At 44.5% G+C, this 25,001-nt stretch overlaps 2 protein-coding genes and 1 long non-coding RNA gene across 3 annotated transcripts; all 3 read right to left on the reverse strand.

The window, feature by feature from the left end:
* Positions 1-274: 274 nt before the first annotated feature.
* LOC147008964 (uncharacterized) lies at positions 275-13,917 on the reverse strand. The gene is made up of 2 exons (XR_015053223.1): positions 12,877-13,917; positions 275-2,558 (listed from the first exon to the last, which is right to left on the reverse strand). It is a non-coding gene; the product is annotated as an uncharacterized LOC147008964 (long non-coding RNA).
* A 32-nt stretch (positions 13,918-13,949) lies between these two features.
* On the reverse strand, positions 13,950-21,041 carry LOC147008965 (eukaryotic translation initiation factor 4 gamma 3-like). The gene is made up of 11 exons (XM_085863825.1): positions 20,861-21,041; positions 20,172-20,339; positions 19,791-20,039; positions 19,187-19,288; positions 18,848-19,045; positions 18,180-18,500; positions 17,959-18,057; positions 17,755-17,858; positions 17,024-17,383; positions 15,293-15,541; positions 13,950-14,248 (listed from the first exon to the last, which is right to left on the reverse strand). Exons 1-8 carry the CDS (start codon positions 20,960-20,962, stop codon positions 17,769-17,771), a joined length of 1,329 nt encoding a protein of 442 aa, XP_085719951.1. The 5' UTR covers positions 20,963-21,041; the 3' UTR covers positions 13,950-14,248; positions 15,293-15,541; positions 17,024-17,383; positions 17,755-17,768.
* Positions 21,042-21,108: 67 nt separating this feature from the next.
* On the reverse strand, positions 21,109-24,319 carry LOC147008966 (uncharacterized). The gene is made up of 6 exons (XM_085863484.1): positions 24,128-24,319; positions 23,865-23,996; positions 23,495-23,653; positions 22,665-22,820; positions 22,087-22,275; positions 21,109-21,618 (listed from the first exon to the last, which is right to left on the reverse strand). The coding sequence occupies exons 1-6, from the start codon at positions 24,188-24,190 to the stop codon at positions 21,352-21,354; spliced, it is 966 nt and encodes a 321-aa protein (XP_085719610.1). The 5' UTR covers positions 24,191-24,319; the 3' UTR covers positions 21,109-21,351.
* Between the last annotated feature and the right edge of the window lie 682 nt (positions 24,320-25,001).

Genomic DNA, 25,001 nt, shown 5'->3' on the forward strand with positions numbered 1-25,001 from the left:
ACAACGGTGGCTTTGTATCTCGGAGGAAAGACTGAATGATGCTAAAACAATTGCACAGCAAACGAGGATGAGGAATCGGAGATTGCAGACCCACACCAGGACTGTTTTATGTGGTGGATATGCTGGCGTGTTTGTGTGGTGTGTACGCGATGAATTGGTGGTGCCGGTTTATGTCCGCACAGCCGACAAACACACCTTTTCGATTCCTGCATGGATTCCCGTTGCACTCGTATGTATTTTTTATAGATGTAGGCAGCTTATGGATGCATTCAAATACTTGATACATTGACTTTATCGATGTTTTCACATTAATAATAGGACATACTTTAAAGACTTACTCACATTATCATTGGACACACTTGAGGTACTCGGTTTAAAAATATAACGTGTAAGACTGGCCACCACTAGATGGCATGTGTGGCCTATGTTGGCACATTATTGTGGACAGACAGACAAGCAAGAAAGATGTGACACATAGCCCAATACTTGTGAAATCCAAAAAACAAATTTGACATAAAAAATAACACTGGGCAACAAAAAAACTATGTCTGCTACTAAGGGAAAATGCAGGTGTTCTTGGTTAAATCTGGGCCACTGATTTCAAATCTGAAGTCAGAATTTAGCCAGTACATCAGGTTTTCAATATATATATATATATATATATATATATATATATATATATATATATATATATATATATATATATATATATATATATTAATGATACCCAGCATGCTATATTAGATAATTATTGCAGATGACCACATTGTACATCTAATATCAGTGTTTAGTAATTACTTTCACGTCATATTTAGATAACAATGATTGATCTCCGTGTATAATGTGAAGTATACAAACCAAGAACATAAACAAGTTGCAGAAAAAGAAGTTAATAAAACATGAGAACATGGTCATCTTAGGAAGGGTGTAAACTTGATTGGTAAATTTGCCCCATCATGAGTGATTCAGAAACAACACTTCAAGTTTACACTCTTCCTTTCAATATAGTCATCGTAGGCACTGTTCAGACGTGTTCAGAAGTGTGTGAGACATTTGCTCTTGCGTTTGTGTGTGGAATTGGTCACCTGTTGTAGGAAGCAGCAGCAATCACCCATCATGTTTGGGTTGAACAAGCCTTGATACCTAGTTTCCATGACTGAAATGTCTTGGTTGCTCATCGCTTACCTCAACCAGATTAGGTGGGAAGAAATCAAGATGAGAATACAAGAAATGCATTTTAAGAGACATCATAAAGCCCATTCGCTGATGGGCCTTGAGCATGTTGTCCACGAATTCCACATATGTTCAGCTCTCTGGTTCCCAAGAAAGTTCTGCACAACCAACACAAATTCCTCCCATGCTGCAAACTCAAGTGGGTTCAATTTAATTTTTGAACACGGGATCACACGTCAGTTCTCGGATCTGGGGCCCAAAGAAAAATGACTGATTTGAGTTCAGCATCAGTTTTCTCTGCACCAAACTTCTCTCTGAGATATTGGAAGCCGTTACTGTCGTGTCCGGATCCGGATCCGGATCTTCACCAAAATCTGATCATATGGTCCTTCTCACACACCCAACCTGTCCACAAAATTTCATCCAAATCCGTCAACAACTTTTTGAGATATCCTGCACACAGACAGACAGACAAGGAAACAAACAAACAAAGATGTTGTGCAGAGGCCAAACAAGAAGGCCTATGTTGACCTTTTGACCTCAAACTTCCTGATGACAAATTTGATCATGTGGTGAAGTTTCATGGAGATCAGTTTAAAATTGTGACCTGAAGGCGATAAACAGATAAACAGACAGACTATCGACTAACGAATATACTTGAAAAAATTTTGATTTTGCAAGTAACAAGAAAAAGATGTCGTGCAGAGCACGATACTCGCAGAATCCACCCCCATCTCCAAAGGTTGCCATGGATACATCAAATTGTCCATTTCATTCAGATTAAAATTCACAATCATAATAATCAAAGCTCAAGTCAATTGGATGAAAATTGATTTTTTAGATTGAAATTGATGATTTTAGAAGTTAGACCTTAAGTTGGCCTTTGACCTTTTAACCTCAAAAATAGTCCCCCCCCCCCTCCCAATCCAGTGATGCAATTTGCAAATCTTGTTCAAGTTTCAAGTCAATCGAATGAAAAATGACGATTTTAGGAATTAGACCTCAAGATGACCTTTGACCTCAAAATCAATAGGCTTCACAGTTGAGACGACCTCCACAACTCAGTTAAGTTTCATGATGATCGGTTTGGAATTGTGACCTGTAGGCGACAAACAGACAGACAGAATAACAAAATCGATTGACCAATACACGAGTACTTGAAAAATCTTCGATTTTGCAAATAACAAAGACAGAAAGCAGTGAAAACATAACCTGCTTCACCTTCGGTGGCAGAGGTAACAATGGTGAAGTGGGTGTGATGGGTCTTGTATTATTTTGTGGACCATCAGCACAGCGCGCGACTCGTACAAGGTACAAATTGACGGAAGATCCGTTCCTATCACGCGCTGGTATTCTTCATGCGTCTTTCAGTTTCTTCACACTTTCTTTAGACGAATTACCAAAAATGCACATTTTTAATTTAAAGAAAGAATACTTTGAACCAAAAACTAATTAAAAAAAAAAAAGAATGAAAATGTGATGATCAACGTAAAACTCTTTTAGTTTCCCCCTTTGAACCCTGAGCCCCTTGGACTTTCGGCTCCCTGGAGAAAAATCTGCCCGCTCAGGTATGTGGAGGTTTGAATAGAGGCTGGTAAAGCGGTCGCTCAGGTATATAGAGGTTTGAATAGCGGCCAGTAAACCGGCCGCTCGGGTACATGGAGGTTTCAATGGTGGCTGGTAAACCGGCGACTCGGGTATATGGAGGCTTCAATGGTGGCTGGCAAAATAGCCACTCAGGCAAATGGAGATTTGAATAGTTGCTGGTAAAATGGCAGCAAGGGTTAAAAGGGTTAAAAAGTCCAATCTTTGGTGTGCCTTACCGGCCAACACCTGGGAGGTCTTGCTCCATTTCAATTTGTAATCAATCATTGCACCCAAATATTTGTTCAGGAACTTTTTCGACACGATGGCCATGAATGATGAAAGTTTCATGGTGACTTGGTAAGCATCTAAAATAAAATAAAAACATACCACCCCCCCCACCCACCGTGGGGTCAGAGGTCAGGTCAGCTATGGGAGCATGCACTGGAGCAGCGTGTCGCTGTGTCCACTTTCTGTCCACTTACTCCAGGGGCCTCCGTCTAGCCATCCCCCAGGCGCCTGGCATATCCCCATCTCCCTGAGATACTGATCAAACTGCTGAAACCACAAAGCACGTGGTCAGCCCATTGGCCTCTTCCACTGACAAGGCTTCCTCGCAGAGAATCTGCTACCCTCAGGAAAACGAGCCACATGTCCATACAATCGCAGCTGACGCTCACAGACTATGCAGGCAACAAATCTCATTTGAGTCTCAGCAACCGCTTGTTGGACACAAAGTCCGACCAGCGAGAGCCAAGGATTCTCGGAAGAGACCTGGTACCAAAGAATTATGCCTCCGTCTCAGATCCCTGGTCAGAGTCCAAGTCTCACATCCATAGAGCAAAACTGGAAGCACTAAGGACCTGAAGACTCAGACTTTCGTCCTCCCGCACAGGTACTGACAGCACCACACCCCACGATCCATTGGATCTATGACTCCCCAGGCCCAACCCAGATGTCGATTGACCTCTGGCTTACAGCCAGGAGAGACGTGAATATCATTGTTCAGGTGAGTGAATATCTCTGTGACCTCAACATTCTCACCATAAACAGGTACAAGCAAGATAGCAGCATCCAAGATGTCATTGAAAGCCTGGATCTTAGTTTTGACCCAGGAAACCTGTAATCCCAGCGGCTCCAACTCCTCATTCAGCACCTCGAGGGCCCCCAAAAGGATATCTAGAATCTCCGCAAGGAAGACTGCATCATCTGCGAAATCAAGGTCAGATCTTGACATTCCAAACGATGCACCACAGCTTGATCTCTCCCACATTCTCCCCAGAATCCAGTGCATACAAGTGCTGAAAAGTGTGGGGGCCAGTACACACCCATGTTGAACTCCAACAACTGGAAATAACTCAGAGATGGCATCACCAAATCTCACAGCACTCTCAGCACGAGAGTGTAGTTCAGACATCAGATGGATCAATTTGGTGGCACCCCACAAAGACCAGGAATCCTCCAGAGGGCATGCCGATTCACTGAATCAAACACTTTGCAGAGAGTAACATCGGTTGCAAGCAGCCCCTGCCGAAGCTCCCGTCTGCGTTCGATGAGGACCCGAAAAGCAATGATACGGTCAATCGTTGACCTCTTTGGTGTAAAGCCTGACTGCTCTGGACGCTGGTGCTCAAGCAGATGGTGGCGAACCCTATCAATAATTATTCGAGCAAAGACCTTGCCCGGCACTGAGAGCGGCAACATCCCTCAGCAGTTGTTGCAGTCATGGCAATCACCCTTCCCTTTCCAGAGGGGACAACAAGGCCCCTTTTCCAGTCAGTTGGGATGATGCCTGTGTTCCAGGCAAAGCACAGAACTGCATGTCGCGACACGAGTGCAGCATTTCCACCAGCCTTGAGAAATTCAGCGTGGATGTCACAGATCCCAGGAGCTTTACCCCATTTCAACCGATTCACCACAACCTGTGTTTCCACAAACAAAGGTGTATCACAGTTCATTGGAGGGTCAGCAATTGGGATAGTAACACCTGTGAAATCCAAATCAATAGCTGGTGGGTCAGACTAGTACAGCCGTTCAAAGTAACCGGCCCAGTGGGCCTTCCCTTCGCACTCCTCTGTCAAGAGCCCACCACCCTCCGCTCTAACTGCAGTACACCGAGGGACGGGCTTGGATGAACGCAATGCGTGCATTCCCCTGTAAGCGGGAGGAGGATCACCTGTCCACAGGTGATGCTCTTCCCCCTCACAGATTCCTCACACATAGGCCTCCTTGTCCACCCAAAGTGCACGTACACGTACGTACGCCTCAGCTCCCTGAACAGCTCAGCTCTGCCAATCAGCCTGACCCTGCGACTCTGGTCAATGGTATCCAGTGTGCCTTGAGAGACAAAAGTTTTCTTCACCTTCCGGTGAGTTCCAAGACATCTCCCGGCAACATCAAGGATGGTGGTCTTGAAGGCACTCCGCAACTCTTCAGGATCCCCCAAAGCACTCAGACCCCCCATATCACCACTCAGCCTGTTCGCAAACTCCTCAGATACCCTCTCATCCTTGAGCTTGCCAACATCCAGCCAAGGCTGGGATGGTACCATTCTCCTGGATTTAAGCTGAAACTTCAGAGTTGCCACAACAAACTGGTGGTCGGTATTGAGGAACAGCACTCCGGTAGACCCTGCAGTTCTGGATCATCCTCCAACAACCATCAACGAGGACATGGTCAATCTCTTTTGCCACACCGCCAGTGTTGGAATTCCAAGTCCAGCGATGAGCTTGTGGGCACTGAAACCATGAACTCGCCACCCTAAATCCATGACTTCTTGCAAAGTCAAGGAACTTGGTGCGATTCTGGTTCACAGTTCCAAACCCATGGGGACCAACACATGTCTCATAACCATCCCTCTCAGTTGCAGTTGATGCATTGAAATCCCCCAAGACTAGAAGAGTATCTCGTCTTGGGCACTGATCAACCACAGACTCGAGCATGGCATCGAATGCATCTTTCACGGTGAGGTCACTCGCCTCAGTCGGAATATAGACAGAGACCAGGGAAACGACACACAAGGAGTGACGAATCCTTAGTCTCATAATACGCTCGTTGACCGGTGTTACCTCAATCATTGGAGTCAGCACAGTGGACACAGCTACAGCAACTCCTTAGGCATGGTAGCCATCAGAGCCAACAGACCAATAGTAAATAGTAAATGGGCAGACACAAAAAAAATCATGGGAGTCAGCCGACTGGACACAGTAACAGCAACTCCTTGGACACAGTCGCCATCAGAGTTACCAGGCAGTTAGTTGGTGTTGCCACCCACCATGATCTCACCACTATATGGTCTCTGAATCTCAGAGTCCTGCAATACCGAGGTCCAAGTGCTGGATCTCAGATGAAAGCAGAAAGGTGATCATCCTGTCTTAGGGAAAGGCCATTCCAGGCACCCACTCAAAGGGACCGCCTCAAATTATCCCCAGGAGACCATGATCTGCTGGACGACACCTCAGCAGCACCACGCCTCACACCACTGCTATCTGACCCAGGAAGGTGAACCTGTGCTTTTCTTCCTGTCATCAAAGAATGGAGGTCCCGAAGGATTTGCCCCAATCCTGTCATCTGGTGAGTTGCCCTGCGAAGGAACTTGTTCAGGAAGTGGGCTTTGTGGGTTTTGGAATCCCGTGGCAAAGGAACTCCAATGGAGTGGGTTTTCAGTTTTCTTTGCGTTTTTCATGTGCTTTGCGGAGTGAAGTGTTTTTACAGTGGCCGGAGTGCAAATCCTGCCACCAACCTCCCAGAAAAGGGTAATCTAACTGCAGGATGATGTACGCAACCACAAATTGGCACCAGAAAAAGATGGCCGTTGGCTCACAAGGAGCTCCTCCACCCTTTGACAAGTTTTGTTTTCAATCCTGCTGGGTGTCCATATCCATACACCCTCCTCACCAGGAAACCTGGTGTGGGAGACAGTTTAGTCACCAACAACCTGACCATGAAACAGGTTCATACAGGTTTACATGATACCTGAAGTAAGTCACATATCTGATCTGGACTGACCTGACAATTGCAGGACAACCCGTCTCGGATTTGTTCATGGGCGGTGCCCTTGTGAGCACCAAGGGCCCCATTGTGGCGGTCAGGGTAATTCAGCTTCCTACAGAACCACGTACTGTAAGACGTGGCACAAAGGTTGTACCCCTGTTGTAAACATTGCGCAGGTGAGACACGAAAACATCCGGCTGGAACAACCTCGGACGGCATCGCCAGAGACTAGTCGGAATTGGCATAATCCCATTTGTGAGATGGTGAATCACAGTTGCGCAGACTTGGAGGTCCAACGGAAGGCCTGACACAAATTAATTAACCGTCATTTAGACATCTTCGCTTTGTCTGCCGAGGACATTAGACGCACAGGCCTGGTGCAACATCAGATCCACACCGGTGAGGCTCGGTCTATTCGTCAGCTTGCCCGACAGGTCCCCTGGATCAAGAGGGAGGAAGCTGATGCGCAGGGGTAAAAGATGCTTGAAACAGGTGTCATCGAGTACTCGGGAATTCCTGGGATGTCACCGGTTGTGTTGGTTAAAAAGAAGGCTGGGACCATACGTTTCTGCGTGGACTATCGCCAGCTTAACAACATAAAGCACAAGGACTCCTCTCCCATGCCAAGACTACATGATACCTTCCATGCTGTTGCAGGCTCAAATTGGTTGTCAAATTTGGATCTTAAGAGTGGGGATTGGCAGGTGTAGATGGATTTGGCAGGGAAGGAGAAAACCGCATTTTCCACAAGTAAGGGACTGTATCAGTTCACTGTGATGCTATTTTGTTTGTGTAATGCCCCGCCACCTTTAAGAGATTGATAGAATATGTACTCGTCGGCATGCCATGGCAGTCAGGCCTGGTGTACCTGGATGACGTCTTGACAAAAGGGGTGTTTGACATCCGCACCCATTTTAGCTTAGCCCACCAACGACGGGACCTTTACCCTGGACACGGATGCAAGGCAGGAAGGATTGGTTGGAGTCTCGTCTCAGACACAAGGGGGCGTGGAAAGAGTGATTGCGTATTAGTCGGGACATGCGTAGGCCCGAGCAAAATTATTGCGTTACTCACAGAGTTATTGGCCATGCTGTCTGCTACGAGTCTTTTAGACCCATACTTGTACGGGCAGAAAAAATTGGTGAGAACAGACCATTCCTCCTTGCAATGGCTCCAATGGTTCAAGGGACCTGGGGGCCAGATTGCAATGTGCTTGGAGAAATTGCAGCCGTACAATTTTAATATGGCCCTTTGAGCAGGGAAGGCTCATGGGAATGCCAACGCACTCTCTTGATACCCTTGTCTGTGGGAAAACTGTAAATTGTGCGAGAGCCATGAGGAGAGGAACAAATTTGCAGACCGCACCCATATGATCCTAGTCCGTGCAGCCCGGGTGATTGGGCCAGTTTTGCCACAAATCACGGATGAGGAATTCGGATCTTTGGCGTGGAGCACGGCCCAGCAGGAATATCCCATGCTGGGACCGGTGTACGAGTGTGTCTGGGCAGGTAAAAGACCCAGTGGGGTGGAAGTCACTCCCTCATTGCGTGAATAAAGGTGTACTGAACTCAATGGAAAACTCTGGAATTGAAGGACAACATCTTGTTTCACAAGTGGGTGGAAATTCCCTCTGATAAAACTTCCTGGTTTGTAATAGTCCCAGACAAATTCAAAACCACAATTTTACAACAGGTGCATGATACCCACCCTGGCAGACATTTGGGGAGGACAAAGACAACATCTTGGGTCCACTGGCGGTTCTATTAGGTTAATACAGGGCACGATATACAGGACTGGCATTCAGCATGTGATGCCTGTGCTGCTTAAAAGGGACGGGCATGGATGATGAGGGTCCTCCCTTGAGCAGGTGGCTATGGACATCCGAGGTCCACCACCCCGCACCCGCCAAGGTAACAATTACATGCTCGTGGTCATCGAGTCTTACACACTCCCAAACCAAGATGCCGGGTTGTGGCACAGACTTTCGTGGAAGGATTTCTATGCCAGCATTGGATTCCAGAAGAGCTGCACATAGACCAGGGACAAAATTTTGAAAGCCAATTGCTAAAAAAAGAAAGTGTGCAGTCTCTTGTCAATTTAGAACACCAGGACAACACCATTGAGGCCACAATCTGAAGAGACGGTGGAAAGTTTCAATGAGACCTTGATCCAAAAATTGGGCTTGTTTACCACTGCCGGTCAGGATAACTGGGAAGACCATCTCCCATATTTTTTTGCTGGCACACCGGACCAGTCAGCACAGAGCCATCTCATGCAGCCCAGCGCTGCTCATGTACGGATGTGAGTTCCAGACGTCTGTCGATCTCCTTTGCGGTCCGATGCCAGATCACCCTGATAGACCGCCGAGTGAGGGTTATGCACATCACCTGGAGAAAGCCATGGAATGGGTCCATGCTTTTGTGCACCGCCAATTCCATCGAGCCAGTGTGAAGATTAAGCGCAGGTGCGACCACTCGAGCCGAGCGATTACCTCTGGGGATGAGGATTCGGTTCTTCAATCCCCGGCGAAGGAAGGGCAAATAACCAAAACTCACCTTGCTTTGGCAGGGCTCGCGGGTCATCCTGGCGCAAATCTGTGACATGGTGATTAAGATCGAAATGTGGCCACGGGTCTTCCCCCGGATCGTTCACACTGACCGACTATGACCAGACAAGGGCGATCGCTCTGGCCTTTGAGGTAGAGGCAAGGCTGAGCACTTCTGCAGACGTGGGGTAGGGGGGAGATGGGGGCGGGGATAGGGGGGTTAACTCATAAGTGTAAAGTAGAGTACAGAGTTTTTGAACCCATGTGGGAGCACGTATGAAAGGCTGCACCACAAGGGGCCACAGGAACATTAATTCAGCATGCATGAGGTGAGAGGTAGAAAATGTTAGAATAGTTTTGCCTCAAGGGGGCGGAATAAATAGTTGTCTTCATGGGAGCACAGGAGCATTAGTCTTAGAAGGTGGTTGAGGTTAGCTTAATGTGTTATGGACAGAGGGTTAGAGACAATTGACATGTAGTGGGGACGTAGCTAGCGTAGTGACAAAGTGTTAAAAGGAGCATGCATAGTGTAAGGGATGACGAGATGAGCAGGAGAGAGTCAGAAGAAACTAGCTAGTTAGATGGTGCAAATGACTGAAAGGAAATGTGAACAAGCTTGAAAGGGGTGAATGTGGGACAGCAGCCAGGGAGTGAATATGGAAAGGAGTGAATGGTGTGAAAGAATGATTGGGAGGGAGTGAGCCCTACCCAAGGAAACCTGGGGCTAGTTTAGAGATTAGTTAGGGAAATTTAGTCAAATTAACAATGCAGCTCGTTCTGTGGTTTGTTCCATGTGTGTGAAAGAGTGTTTGTTTTGCAAGGTGTGCAACGAGTATTGATGGGCTGGGAGTGTGGCTCATGAGAGGTGAGGGGCATGTCAGCCAGGGTAGGCCGTGAGCCCATGGTGGGCCTGCCACAATTGTGTTTGGGTCTGGGTGGCCATGGAGAAGGGACCCGGAGCACCCATTGCGAGTGAAAACAATTGGTGTCAAGAGGAAGGTTTTACATTTAAGAAGCAGTGGGAATCATTTCAGAGACAAAGGGAGTGTTTCCAGAATGATGGCCGTGTGTTAAATAGAAAGGGGGCAGCAAGGTTTGCAGTTGGAATTGAAGAAGGAATTCAGGCTTTTTTTGAGTTCAGTCGAGTGTGGGGAATCTATAAAGGAAAGAATCTATAAACGGATGAAGTTATTGGGATGAGTCAGGCCAGGCAGGAAAATAGAATTTCAGGAAGGGAAAAGTTAAACATATTCCATTCCAATGCCAGGAGTTTAAATAATAAGATGGAAGAGCTTGATGCGAAAGTCGATGGCGAGGAGTAAGATCTAGTTGCAGTAAGTGAGATGAGACATGGTTTAAGGAGGAGAGTAATTGGAGGACAGGATTAGAAGGCCACGAGGTGTGTCGGTGTGATAGGAAGGAGAGAATAGGAGGAGGAGTAGCAATCTGGGTAAAGGACAGCATTGCATTAAGAGAAAGGGGTGACATACATGAAGGAAGGAATAAATGTTGATGATTCTGAATGGGTCGAGATTAGAGATTGTAAAAAACAGTAAGATACTGATAGGATGCTTTTATGGGGCTCCGGGTGTGAAAGAAGAGGAAGAAGGAGGAGTACTAAATAATTAAAAAGGGCACGTGGTAAGGGAAGAGTATTGATTATGGGGGATTTTAACTTGCCAGGGATACATTGGGTGGAGGAACAGGGAAAGGGCAGAGCAGATGAGAATTTCTTCGTTTTATTCTAAGATTGCTTTTTAACCCAGTTTGTAGATAAGCCCACGAGGGGGAGTGCAGTCAGTGTTCGACCTCCTGTTAAGTTACGATCCCAATATGGTGGAGGAGGTGGAGGTCGGCAAGCATTTCGGAGCAAGTGACCATAACATTGTATGTGCAAAGATTCTGTTAAGGGTTAAAGTTCAGGATAGAAGGGTAAGGCTATTGGATTTCTGGAAGGCAAACCTTGAGGGTATTGAGGAGAGAGTTGGGTGATGTAGATTGGGAGAAGCTAACAATCGCACAATCATCACCAGAGAAATGGGAAACCTTCAAGGAGCAAATATGTAGAGTGCAGAGCAAGTACATCCCAATGAGGTGGAAAACTAGAAACAGAAAGAGGTCAGGGAGTTTGAGTCGTGAGATAAGGAACACCATAAAGGAGAAGCAGAACATGTTTATTAGGTTTAAATGACAGGACTGGAGTTAGATTTATATCACTATCGGAGTAAACAGAGGGAAGTGAAGAAAATAACTCGGAAAGTCAAAAGAGAGAATGAGAAGGACAAGGATAAGAATATTAAACATAATAGCAAGGCATTATTTAATTATATCAGGGGAAAAGAACAGGTAAGGACCAGTGTGGGCTCATTGAGGAATAGCACCGGGAGAGTGGTTCGTGATGAAAGCGAGATGGCAGGCTTATTAAAACAGGTATTTGTCTTCAACTTTTACGCAAGAACAGTCAGGAGAATTGCCAATAGCTGAGAGTATTTATAGAGGAGGTGAGGAAGGGATTTTACAGAAGATCCAATGTTGGAGTGGAGGAAGTAAAGGAACAGGAAGGAAATTAAAGAGTAGATAAGAGTTTTACCAAAGGTCCAGGTAATATGCGCCCATGAGTATTGAGGGAGGTGGCCGAGCAGGTAAGTGAGATGTTAACGGATATTTTCAATACCTCACTGGAGTCAGGACAGGTACCGGAGGATTGGAGGGTAACAAATGTAACACCATTATTTAATGAAGGATCCAGTGAAGAATTGGGAAATGAAAGACCTGTTAGTTTGACTTCAGTTGTGGGGAAGGTGTTGGAGACATTAATTAAGGACCAGCTGAGGAATCATTTAAATAAATACAAACTAATTAAAGGTAGTCAGCATGGGTTTACCCATGGGAAGCATGTGAAGCAGTGTCTGATTGGGAGGATGAGGGAATGGCAGTGGACATAGTATAACTAGACTTTCAGAAGACATTTGATAAGATAGCACATCAGAGGTTGTTAGCCAAAGTAAGGGCTTGTCAGGTCGATAATTAGATTGCAAACTGGATTAGTGATCGGAAGCAAAGAGTGGCTGTGAGTGGGAGGATGTCTTACTGGGAAGATGTAGGTAGTGGGTACCTCAGGGATCAATACTCACAACTCAGACTATTACTATTCATCATTTACATCAACAATTTGTATCAAGGGGTGAGGAGTAAGCTTTCCAAATTTGCAGATGACAAAGCTTGGAGGTAAGGTGGAAAACAGAGAGGGTGTCGATCAGATTCAGGAAAGTAATGATACTTGCATGGATTGGGTAAAAGATTGGCAGATGGAATTTAACCTGAGCAAGTGTAAGGTGTTGGGGATGGGGAAGAAAAGTACTGCGAAACTACAGGTTCCTTCACCGATTCGTGTTCAAAAATATTGCAGTGAATTGAAATGAGGTTGTTCCTCGATCATAAAGTGCCGTTTTTGACAGAAGGTGTGAACATAATTATAAACCGACTGACCCTAACCCGAACTGACAATCATAAACTGACAGAAGGAGCTTTTTCCTAAAGTGTGCAAGGGAAAAACAGCAATGGTACAACCATACTCATACCTGTCATTCTCCACCTAATTCAGTCACTCCAACCCCGACAGAGGGAGCAAAGCGACAGAGTTCAAGGGGTGATCCATCCCCTCAGGTGTTGTGGTCCACACAGTTCACTCAGCTCTTGTCTTGCTTTGCTCTCTGTGGAGAGTTCATCTTCACCTGGGACTTCTGCAAGTTCTCTGAAAGCGAGTGCTGAAGGGAACATTGAGATGGCACAAGATGGCACCTTGTGTCTGGGTTCATTGTAATCATAGAGTGTGATGATGCCATGGCCCCGTTAGCCGGCAGGTGATGAAACACCGCCGTTCACCTGGTTACCACGCTGAGGAGGGGTTGGACTTATAACCAGGACACACCACACCACACCACCCCAAACATGGACACACCACCACCACCACCATACACAGATATACCGGACACACCACACCCGGACAAACCAAAGACACACTACACCACACACAGACACACACCAAACCACACATGGAGACAACACACTACACACCAGACACACCACACATGAACAAACCATACACCATGCCACACATCATACATGCCAAAACACACACACCATACATCCACTTACCTCATCAGTTAGTACTCAACCGTTGCATCACACCACACAGTGAATACACCACACATGGAAAAACCACACCTCACCACACCCAGACAAAAGAAATACACCACACCACACAGGCTTGTAGCAAGGTATTATGTACACATTTAGGACACGGGGAACCAAAATATGAAAGTCATTGTATGATTAAGTACCACACATTAAGTACCAGGACACACCACACCACACCACACCACCCCAAACATGGACACACCACCACCACCACCATACACAGATATACCGGACACACCACACATACAAAACACACCACACCACACACAGATATACCGGACACACCACACCACACCACCACAAACATGGACACACCACCACCACCACCATACACAGATATACCGGACACACCACACATACCAAATACACCACACCACACACAGATATACTGGACACACCACACCACACCACCCCAAACATGGACACACCACCACCACCATACACACACATACCGGACACACCACACCCGGACACAACACACCACAGACACACCACACACGGACAAACCAGACACCATACCAAACATGGGCACACCACACCACACTCAGACACATACACACAACACATGGACACACCACACATATACAACACACCTTGAAAGAAAAACTTGGAGCCAAGGGACATGTACAGGACTTCCAAATGTACTTACCTGATAAAGGAAAACCATTCTTCTGTTCTGTTCCACATCAAGACTGTATTTCAAAAAGATCATTTAAACTCACCAAGTGATGGTTCTTCATTCTCACCTCGTTCCTGATAAATGACAGTTACAAGAACACAGGTAACCATCATGGTGATGTTCATGTGTAATAGTTACATGACCACATCTACCGGATGATTGACGCTTTCATTGGTGACAGAATGAAGGAAGGAAGGAAGGAATATCTCGCGAGGGTGGGCCGAGGAAGGAATAAATCATACAGATTCGTTTTAGAAATCTTCCCCAACAGTCGCGCACCCCACAAGTACGAGAGGTGCGTGCATGTCACTTTACCGTACCGGCAAGACGACTGAAGTAGATGGGGAACCGTGCCGGGGGTAGGTCAAAGGATGTTAATTGGCCGAGCAAACCATCGTTACGTACTACAGCCGATCATCTATCAAAGACCAATCAAACGCTTGGGCTAACTAATTGGCCTGTAGCATGAAAAGAAGTGATTATCCTTTGTTAGTGTATCTATTATTCTGTGCGACATAAGGAGAATGAGTTTCGCTTGACGTCTAGCCGTCCGAGCTTGCATTATGAAGAGCTATACCCTCAGGATGTTGCAAGTTGCCTCCCATTGTTGCATGACAATTATAGTCAGGTTGTGGATTTTTTTTTTAATTAATCGTTTTGAAGCTGTTTTTTTTTACGAGCGTGTGAACCCACTCGTCGACAAGTTATGTCGTTTGCAAGTCGTCAGGATTCTTGGGTTTGTAAACGGATGTGGTGATGTATGATGTGGTGTGTCACCTATAGGTGACAAATGGGAGTGAGGACTGCGATCGTGCCCCCTGTTGTAAATGTTTTGTTTTGTTTTAGAGAATCTGCATTGACTCGTTGATTTTGAATGTTGTGCTGTGTGAATCCTTTTAAAATCATTCATAGAATGAATAAATAAATGATAATGATGAACAGCATGAAAATTGATTTGACGAACGACATTAGATATTGAAATGAAGGCAATCATGGCTCGATTGAGTGTGAAGATGAGTGATAAATAAATAATCTCCCGCTATTTTGTTCAATACATCCATCACAGGAGAAAGGCTGCGGTGTAGAATTGTGGGGCACAGTTGAGAAACTCCCCTTACCTAACCAGTTAGTACAGAGCTTCTTATTCTTCTTCTTTCAAATACAGCAAAAGGCGACGGTCAGCAACATTGGCTCGGGGGTGGTTGTGCCGCTGATGCAATGCCCTCTTGTAGGACATGGCAGGAATTTGCAATTTGTTAATGGTGCTGGCGATAGTTCACCTTCTCTTTCTCGATGGACACCGTAGGATCTTTAACGTCCACCTCACCAGCTGATGCCAGCTGATGTGACGTCCGTTTCACGTCCATCTGAGGGCGGGAAAAAACAAATTAGATGAATCACCCTGGATGTGAAACACGAGGATGACAATTTACAGCTGGGTCGGGATTCAAACCCAAGCTAGATAGCTGAGAGGTGAATATGTGTACCTCTACTCAGTACTGCACTGCAGTATTGACATTGCACAGGGTGGCCACAATGTCTTGTCACCCGTTGTAAAAATCGAGACATTGCCTTTGTGTGCACATTGGTGATGCGTTTCCTGTTCTTCAAATTGAGCGAACACCACTACTCTGATGACTTTAAACAAGCAGTGAGACTTGCTTTTCATCGTAACACCACACAAATGCTCCGGAAAATGTCCCACAGATCAAGGCACAAAATTATTCTCTGGAATGACAATCATGGAGCACAAACGGATCCACTGGAACACTTAAGGCTCGTGTCGCATGCTGTCCAATGTGTAATAAAGTGAACGAGGACTACAAATTAATATGATATGACTTGTACATCACTTCATTGTTGCCAGCTTATGTGATAAAAGGCAATGTCACAATTCTTACAAGGTGTGACAAGACAATGTGGCGACAGTAGAACAATATTATATATACAGGAGTATTATGCACATTATATTTGCTCAGTCAGTTAACTGAAGAAACGTATACACCTTTGTTTAAGGACAACGTCACCATAAGTGGAATTTATTATTTATATCATTGCCAGGGTACCCATTATGGTGTCATCGCCATGCAAATGCACCCAGCAGATGGTTTACATCTTGTGGACAGAAGACTAAATCAGAACTTGGACAAAGAGTTTCAGTTGAACGGACTTTAAGATTACGTACGCATAATTCGGAGACAATCGTACATCTGCTTGCAGTTATACAATTCTGAACGCACTTGTGTGACAATTTTGAATCGAAACAACAGGATCTGGATGTTGAATGGACAACCTGGTTTGGGATGGTTAATGGTTGTCCTGATAGTACTGTGCAGAGGTCGCACATTTACCTTTGAGCTGTCGATTTGGGGTTCGATTCCTGACCCGACTTTAAACTGTCGGATTGAGGATTGGCAGGCTTAATGTCCACACCATACTCCCGACAATGTGATCATTGAGCTGGGTGTCCCACATACTCGTGCCAGCTGCTCGGTGGATACCTACGATCCCTTTGTGGCTGACAAACATTCGGTGAGTGATCATCGGCACTCTGAACTAATTACAAATTCCTGCCCAAACCACCTTCAGTGGAATCCAGGCCAAGCCAAGTGCTTCGTGAAAGACCTGGTATAAAAACATTCTCTGACTGATCCCACAAGAAGCTGGGAACATTTAGGGCTATGAGAAAGTTGAATTGATTGAAGGTGCAAAATTAACTTATAATTTCACAAATTACAAAGCAGTCTTCCGTTTGTCAATGTCTCATAAGCAGCAAAACCCCTGGAAGGTGTTACAATTCCTCAGAGCATGTGGAGGTGAACATGACATGTTTGAAAACCGTTCCTTACTTGTTGGCAGCTCTCAATGTCGTTTTGTAGTTCTTCCTTCACTCTCAACATTCTTCTGTAGGTCTTCCTCATGCTGTTGTTCCTCGAGCTGAAGTTCCACTTCTTATACGTTGGTCGTAATATTTTTTCAGATCTTCTGAAATTACCTTATTTTTCAATGCAATCACAACGAATTATTCGTTTTTTGCACTCAACCGTTGCATCACCATTTTGCTGCAGTTGTTGATGATGCAGCTCTTCCTCCATAAACAGCGAGTCGCTGTTAAGTGTTTAAATGTTGTCCGTGTGCACCTCGTTTTCAAGGCACACATCCTCGTCGTGACAGGCCTTCACTCGTATCTCCACAAAGAACGACTTAACCTGCAAATCAGGTCAATAAGCATGTCAGTCAGTACAGCATGTAGGAGTGAGGATAGCTGTATTGTGTGAGATGACTGACATTATCAATCAAAGGAAAGATTATACTGCATTGTGAGTAAATCCCAGAAGGTACACCAACTGCTCATGATACTTGTTATCATTCTCTTGCAGCAGCTGTTTTACTTGATAATGATGATATTATTCACAAATTTGTAATTTCCATGATATGACAATTGTTTGTTGGTCCAAACACATCGTTTTGCAAATGGATACATTTTGGAGAATAGAATAATAATCTCCTGAGACTTCAAAAATAAAACAACAGTCGGTGGTAACTTAAGATCTTCTTCGTCTTCTTTCATGTGTCGTACCTTCAGATGTAGTGTTATCTTAATTGTTGCTGTTGTTCAGCTTGCTCACGAACATCCTGAAGGCACATTGGTTGCTCAACCTGCAGACGTGGAGTCCATGTCCGCTGAGGAAGGGAAGAGGGCACATGCACTTAGAGATGCAGGGGCTTTGAGGCAGGTATCAATTGTGAATTGGCACACCAGAGGTAGACAGGAATGACTTACCTTGCGAAGATCTATCAGATCCTGGAGCATGAAGCGGATGCGTGACGACATTTTTTTCCCCTTCAAGAGTTCAACCAAAGAGGTGAAATGCTCATTCATCTGTCGAGACGCATACATACGGGCGCGAAGTCAGTAAAATGAAGATGTGCAAGAAAGATGATGAAAATCAGCAGCGTAAGAGTAAACGTGTTTATGAAAATTCAAAAGTGAAGTTTCATTACCATTGCGGGGTGTGTGGAGTCCAGGTTCTCTCCAACAACACCAAGAAGACGACAGAAGCACTCGATGGAGTGCTCCTTACCATCTTTGAGCAACCACCTCACAGTATCGGAGATAACAGATTCATGCAAAACTTGTGCATTGAAAAGTTCCCCGATGAAGATGACGTTCCCAATAGCACGGCGTCGGGCTTTCTCGGACGCTTCATCGTCCAAGCTGGAGCTCCCATCCATCTCCATCATTAACTCATTGTTGCAGCCTTGAATGAGGAGTGTGCAAAAGTCGAGGACGTTACCCGGCTTGCTTGTTTCATGTCCCTCAACCTGTAAAAAAAAATAAAAGAATGGTGGATGGTATTAAAGAAAAGGGGCATCTATTTATTGAATACTTTTTAAACGGAAGGTGAGGGAGGCAAGATAAATTGAGAAAATAAAAAGGTGAAAAAAAAGAAGAGAGGAGCGTCGTGAGGCTGAGAAAGAAGTGGTGAGAGGGTAAACAAGTTTGGGGTGAAATGAGATTGCTGGGGCAGTGTGTATCAGTCTGTGAAAAAGGGAGGTGGGGATCACGAGAAGTGGGGAGGAGAGCAGATATTTTCAGGAGGTTCAGAGAAGGATGTCTGTTAGTCGTGTTCTTTCCCTGATGAGTTGCGGTCGTGAAAGACTTCTCTTACCTTTGAAAGGTGGTAGCACATGTTTGCATACACCTTCGAAAATTTTGATTCCAACATTGCCTTGTTCTGGATAAGCTGAACAATGTCCTTCAGATGACCTTCCTTGGTGATATTGATGCACTTCATCTGACTCACAATCCGGTCAAAATTTTCCGGTGTCAATTTATTGAGGAGAGATCGAAACTGCCGAATTACATCCTTGGGGAAGGAAATGGGAGTAAAACAAAGAAGGCATCATCCGTGAGGAGTCAAAACAATAAATGAGTTCAGAAAGAAAAGTATATTTTAATATTAAATCGACACGAATGACCACCCTTTCAAATAGAAAACCAAACTCACTTCATCACCCGTCATCCCTCTCTTCTTCGTGGGCCTCCAGGCATTACTGGAAGATTTGAGTTCCTCCCCACATTCAATCACGTGGTGAATAACACGAGGTTCCTGTTGAACATAATAAATATTCTTTCAAATAAAACAGCAGCAGAGAAACATGACATTGACAGTTACTGTGAAATAGGCAACGCACCAGTTCCAAAATTATAATAATCGGAATCGTACAGCTTGTAATTTGAGAAGTGGATGTTCATGTGATTGTTGATTTATCAGTTTTATTTCTATGCACTCCTGAACCGCTGAACAGAGGAAGTTGAAAACTTTTGGTTGTACTTGGGGGGGGGGGGGTTTAGGGTTCAGGGTGGGGGGTCGACACCAATTCCCTCGATGTAAATGCTTATGATATGTTGCTTCCTGATGTAAGTCAATGTTACAAGTTGTGCTAAAAGGTGCCATTTTTCCAGGGAATCACAAATTAATACTGTATTCTAAATTAAACCAGATTGGAAAATGATTCGAAGGTTCAATAATGTGAGTTGTTTTCAAGCTTTTGATGAATGACTGGGAACGGGAGTATTTCTGTTGGGTTCTTGAGATTGTATTGCTGTACCTTGTTTTTCCAAGGACGATGACGCTGCAGGTCATTTTGGTACGTCTGTTGTGCCTGAGGCTTCTCAAGCTTCTCTTGCTTGAAAGGAAGCTGCGAACATGGCTGCTGCTGGGGTTGCTGTTGTTGTTGCTCCAAATTCTGAACTTTAACGCAGATGTGGTACATTGCCTCAATGATGGAATTATGTTTCAGCATCACTGCATTCAAGCATTCGTTTAGACTTTGGAAATCAGCCATCAGCAGTGCGACCTGTAAGTGATTAAAACACATCAGCACGCATCAAGGAAAACATTATCTTCAACTCTTTCGTTTCAGTTATTTTGTCTTCAAAGGTCAGACAATATCGAGCAAGTCCCGCATTGTGAGATCATGGTTACTTACTTGTTTGTGGGAATCAATGTTAATTTGCTCCTGCCTCTGCAGCTGCTGCTCCGATGCAGAAAACCCACGACTCAGGTTCGACAGATCCTGTGAAAGTTCCTTATTTTTTGAGGTAATCTGTTTGAATTCTTCATCCTTCGCAATTAAATATTGCGAAATCACCTCGATCTGTGGGGCAGTGTGAAAACTGATTGATTAAAATGCAATTTATAATAAGGTAAAAATGCAAAATTAACTTAGTTTAGTTTTTTAAAGAAATAATTTAATAAATCAGAAAGAAAGAAAGAAAGAAAGAAAGAAAGAAAGAAAGAAAGCGACATGTGTGAATGAAAATCCAACGCCACGTCATTGAGCGGGTCAAAACATTCATGTTTTGTCAACATTCATGTTCATGTTTTGCCACGTCAAAACATTCGTCATTGAGCACTCCTTGTAATCCTCAACCAATAAACATGAAGACTGTTTGGAGGTGTCCCTCTCAAGTCTAACCTGGGATGAATTCGGGTAAAAGGCACAAAAAGTTCACACGGAGTTTGACAAACTCAAATAAACAGTTTTCCATTTGTAAATATCTCATGAGCAGCACGACCCCTGCAAGGTGTTAAAACTCATCAGAGCTTTGTGGAGGTGAACATGATGTTCACACCCTTGGCATCTGTAGTCTCACATGTTTGATAACGGTTCCTTACTTGTTGGCAGCTCTCAATGACCTTCTCTTGCTGTTGCTCATTCCGTTGTAGCTGCTCCTGTTGCTGACGTTCCACTTCTGACAACTTCTTTGTTGCCTTCATCAGATCATCTGACAGGACCTTATTTTTCGAGGTGATCCGTTTGAGTTCTTCATCCTTCACACTCAAACGTTGCGAAAACACCTCGATCTGTGAAGCAGAAGCATGACAGCGTCAGACAGCAAAGTTTGTTTTCTGTTCTACGTAACCAGAAAGAAAGAAAGAAAGCAGCATGTTTGAAAGTAAATTCAACAGTGCACAGCTCGTAATTGAGCACTCCTTCTTGTCCTCAATCAATAAACATGAAGACTGGAAGTGTCCCTCTCAAGTCTAAACTGGGATTAACTTTGGTTAAAGGCACAAAGTTCACACAGAGCTTCACAAACTCCAAGAAACATTTTTACATTTGTAAATGTCTCATCAGCACGACCCCTGCAAGATGTGAAAACTCATCAGAGCTTGTGGAGGTGAACATGATGTTCACACCCCTTGGTATCTGCGGTCCCACATGTTTGATAACAGTTCCTTACTTGTTGGCAGCTCTCAACGACCTTCTGTTTCTGTAACTCATTCACTTGTAGCTGCTCCTGTTGCTGACGTTCCACTTCTGACAACTTCTTTGTTGCCTTCATCAGATCATCTGACAGGACCTTATTTTTCGAGGTGATCCGTTTGAGTTCTTCATCCTTCACACTCAAACGTTGCGAAAGCACCTCGATCTGTGGAGCAGAAGCATGACAGTGTCAGACAGCAAAGTTTGTTTTCTGTTCAACGTAATCAGAAAGAAAGAAAGAAAGAAAGAAAGAAAGAAAGAAAGAAAGAAAGAAAGAAAGAAAGAAAGAAAGAAAGAAAGAAAGAAAGAAAGAAAGAAAGAAAGAAAGAAAGCGACATGTGTGAAAGAAAATTCAACAGTGCACAGCTCGTAATTGAGCACTCCTTCTTGTCCTCAATCAATAAACATGAAGACTGGAGGTGTCCCTCTCAAGTCTAACCTGGGATTAACTCTGGTTAAAGGCACAAAGTTCACACAGAGCTTCACAAACTCCAAGAAACATTTTTACATTTGTAAATGCCTCATCATCACGACCCCTGCAAGGTGTGAAAACTCATCAGAGCTTGTGTAGGTGAACAAGATGTTCACAACCCTTGGTATCTGCGGTCCCACATGTTTGATAACGGTTCCTTACTTGTTGGCAGCTCTCAACGACCTTCTGTTTCTGTAACCCATTCACTTGTAGCTGCTCCTGTTGCTGACGTTCCACTTCTGACAACTTCTTTGTTGCCTTCATCAGATCATCTGACAGCACCTTATTTTTCGAGGTGATCCGTTTGAGTTCTTCATCCTTCACACTCAAACGTTGCGAAAGCACCTCGATCTGTGGAGCAGAAGCATGACAGCGTCAGAAAGCAAAGTTTGTTTTCTGTTCAACGTAATCAGAAAGAAAGAAAGAAAGAAAGCGACATGTTTGAAAGAAAATTCAACAGTGCACAGCTCGTAATTGAGCACACTTTCTAATCCTCAATAAATAAACATGAAGACTGTTTGGAGGTGTCCCTCTCAAGTCTAACCTGGGATGAATTTGGGTTAAAGGCACAAAGTTCACACGGAGTTTCACAAACTCCAGTAAACAGTTTTCCATTAGTAAATGTTCATTATCATCACGATCCCTGCAAGGTGTTAAAACTCATCAGAGCATGTGGAGGTGAACATGATGTTCACTCCCTTGGTATCTGCGGTCCCACATGTTTGATAACGGTTCCTTACTTGTTGGCAGCTCTCAACGACCTTTAATTGTTGACGTTGCATTTCTGACAACTTGTTTCCCACATTCATCACATCCTCCAAAAGTGAATTACTTTTCAACGTAATCGCTTTCAGTTCTTCATCCTTCGCACTCAAGCGTTGCGAAAGCATCTCTGTCTGTGAGGCAGAAACATGACAGTGTTATTGACCAGTAAACTTTCTCTGTTCTACATAAGCAGAAATAAAGAAAGCGACATGTTTAAAAGAAAATTCAATAGCACACAGCTCGTAATTAAGCACTCCTAATTCTCAATGAATAAACATCAAGACTTCTTGGAGGTGTTCCTCTAAAGTTCCTCAAGGTGTTCCTCTCTCTCCAGATCTGGATAAAATCACAAACTGGTCCAACATGAGGAACATGTCTTTAAATTCTGACAAATCTCACCCTCTCACTATGTCTCTCCGAAAGGACCATTTGGAACCCCCTCCCTCACCCCCCCCCCCATCTACTCTCTCAACAATCCTCTGGAAGAAGTCCTCTCTTTCCAGTTTCTGGGTGTCACTATCTGCCATGATATTTCCTGGGAAAGTCACATTTCCAATCTGGCCTCCAAAGCCAGGTTCCAACCTGGCCTTCAAGACACACAGCCTTATGGTGATTGTCCTTCAGTTCAATCTCAACTAAGAGGGACTTTCTCTGCAAGTAAAATCAATAAGCATGTCAATCAGTACAGGAGGGAGATACAAATACAGCATCTGGGAGAATGAGCATTGTGTGAGATGATAGACATTATCAATCAGACAAAGGAAAGGTTATACCGCACTGTGTGTAAATCCCAGAGGGTACTCACCTGCTCATGATACTTCGCATCGTTGTCCTGCAGCAACTGCTCTAAATGATGCAGCTTTGCATCCAGGTTTGTAGTTTTATTCTCAAAAATTTTCTGGTCGTCAGAAGTCTGACGAACCCGCTGATCATTTCGTTCAAGCTGCGCTTTCAGTTGCTCGATCTGCAAAAGTCAAACCATGGAGAAAATAAGCTTATCCAAGTTCTGTCTGAATTCTTGGTGTGGTACTGGATACACACTACCTTTGGACCACTCCTACTTCTGTGATTTCAGGTGTTTCTAAAACAACTAGAAGTGACACAGTCATGTCATGTTGAGCAAGAATTGGAAAAAGAACCCAAGTCAATGGGAATGAACACCCAAATCTACATACCTGCTGCATGTTTTCTGCATTGCGTTGACACACCTGTTCCAGGTGTACCTCCTCAGGAATGTTTTCAGGTTCCTGTGCCACCTGGGCATCATTTTCAGGAACCCTTCCACTCTCCTCGTTTTTTGCTGATTTCTATCAGGAAGATTAAAAAAAAAAATCACGAGGTGTTAAGACATTTTCAAAAAATGGAGTTGTGTACGTTTCCCAAAAGTTTTGTTTTCCCGTGACACGGTGTCAGGTGGATGTGGTTTTGTGTATTTTACCTTTCGCTTTCCAAAAAGCCTTTTAAACCAGTTTTTCGTCCTTTTCGCGTGGGATTTCCCCATTTTGAATCAAGTCAATCCTGGAGGGAGAGGGAGAGGGAGAGGGAGAATGATGAGGGACACAAGGGGAAATTGTCACCTTCACAAGTTTTCATTTCAAATAGGTGGGAAAGCTTTTAATGGCTGTTTTTATATTTTATTTGAAACCAGATGCTGTATTTCTATGGACACACCAGAGTGTCCGTTGTTGATGCTCTTCATGCCAAAAGAGCAAACAGTTGTGGGAAAAAATTCAACTCCTTCCAAAACTTCAACTAAACAAGTCCTCTCACCACAACTCTTCTTCATTTGGATGATTAAACACTGCAGATCAATTCGTTACATGCTTTGGACACAAACATCATGGTTTATAACACGTCTGCTGATACAAGCTCGTCCCACATATTTTTCCCTGGGTTTTGGCTCTTTTTCTTCTCGTTATCATAAAGGTCAGTTATATGTCAGGTCAGGTTCGATCTGTGACCTGCTACAGGTACCATGTAAACCTGTACTAACCTGTTCCATGGTCGGGTTGTCGGCGACTAAACCGTCTCCCCCACCAGGTTTTCTGGTGAGGAGGGTGTTTGGATATGGACACCCAGCAGGATTAAAAACAAAACCTGTCAAAGGGCGGAGGAGCTCCTTGTGAGTCAACGGCCATCCATATCTAGTGCCCAACTGTGTCTGCGGACGTCCTCCTGCAGTTGGGTCACTTCTTATTAGGAGGTTGGTGGCAGGATTTGCACTCCGGCCACCGTAAAACCCTTCATTCCGCAAAACGCAAAAACGCAAAAAAATCTGAAAACCCACTCCGTGGGAGTACCTCCTGTGCAGC

Source organism: Eptatretus burgeri, chromosome 18, assembly GCF_056783735.1.
Source record: "Eptatretus burgeri isolate ZD-2024b chromosome 18, Ebu_testis_v1, whole genome shotgun sequence".
Lineage (NCBI taxonomy): Eukaryota > Metazoa > Chordata > Myxini > Myxiniformes > Myxinidae > Eptatretus > Eptatretus burgeri.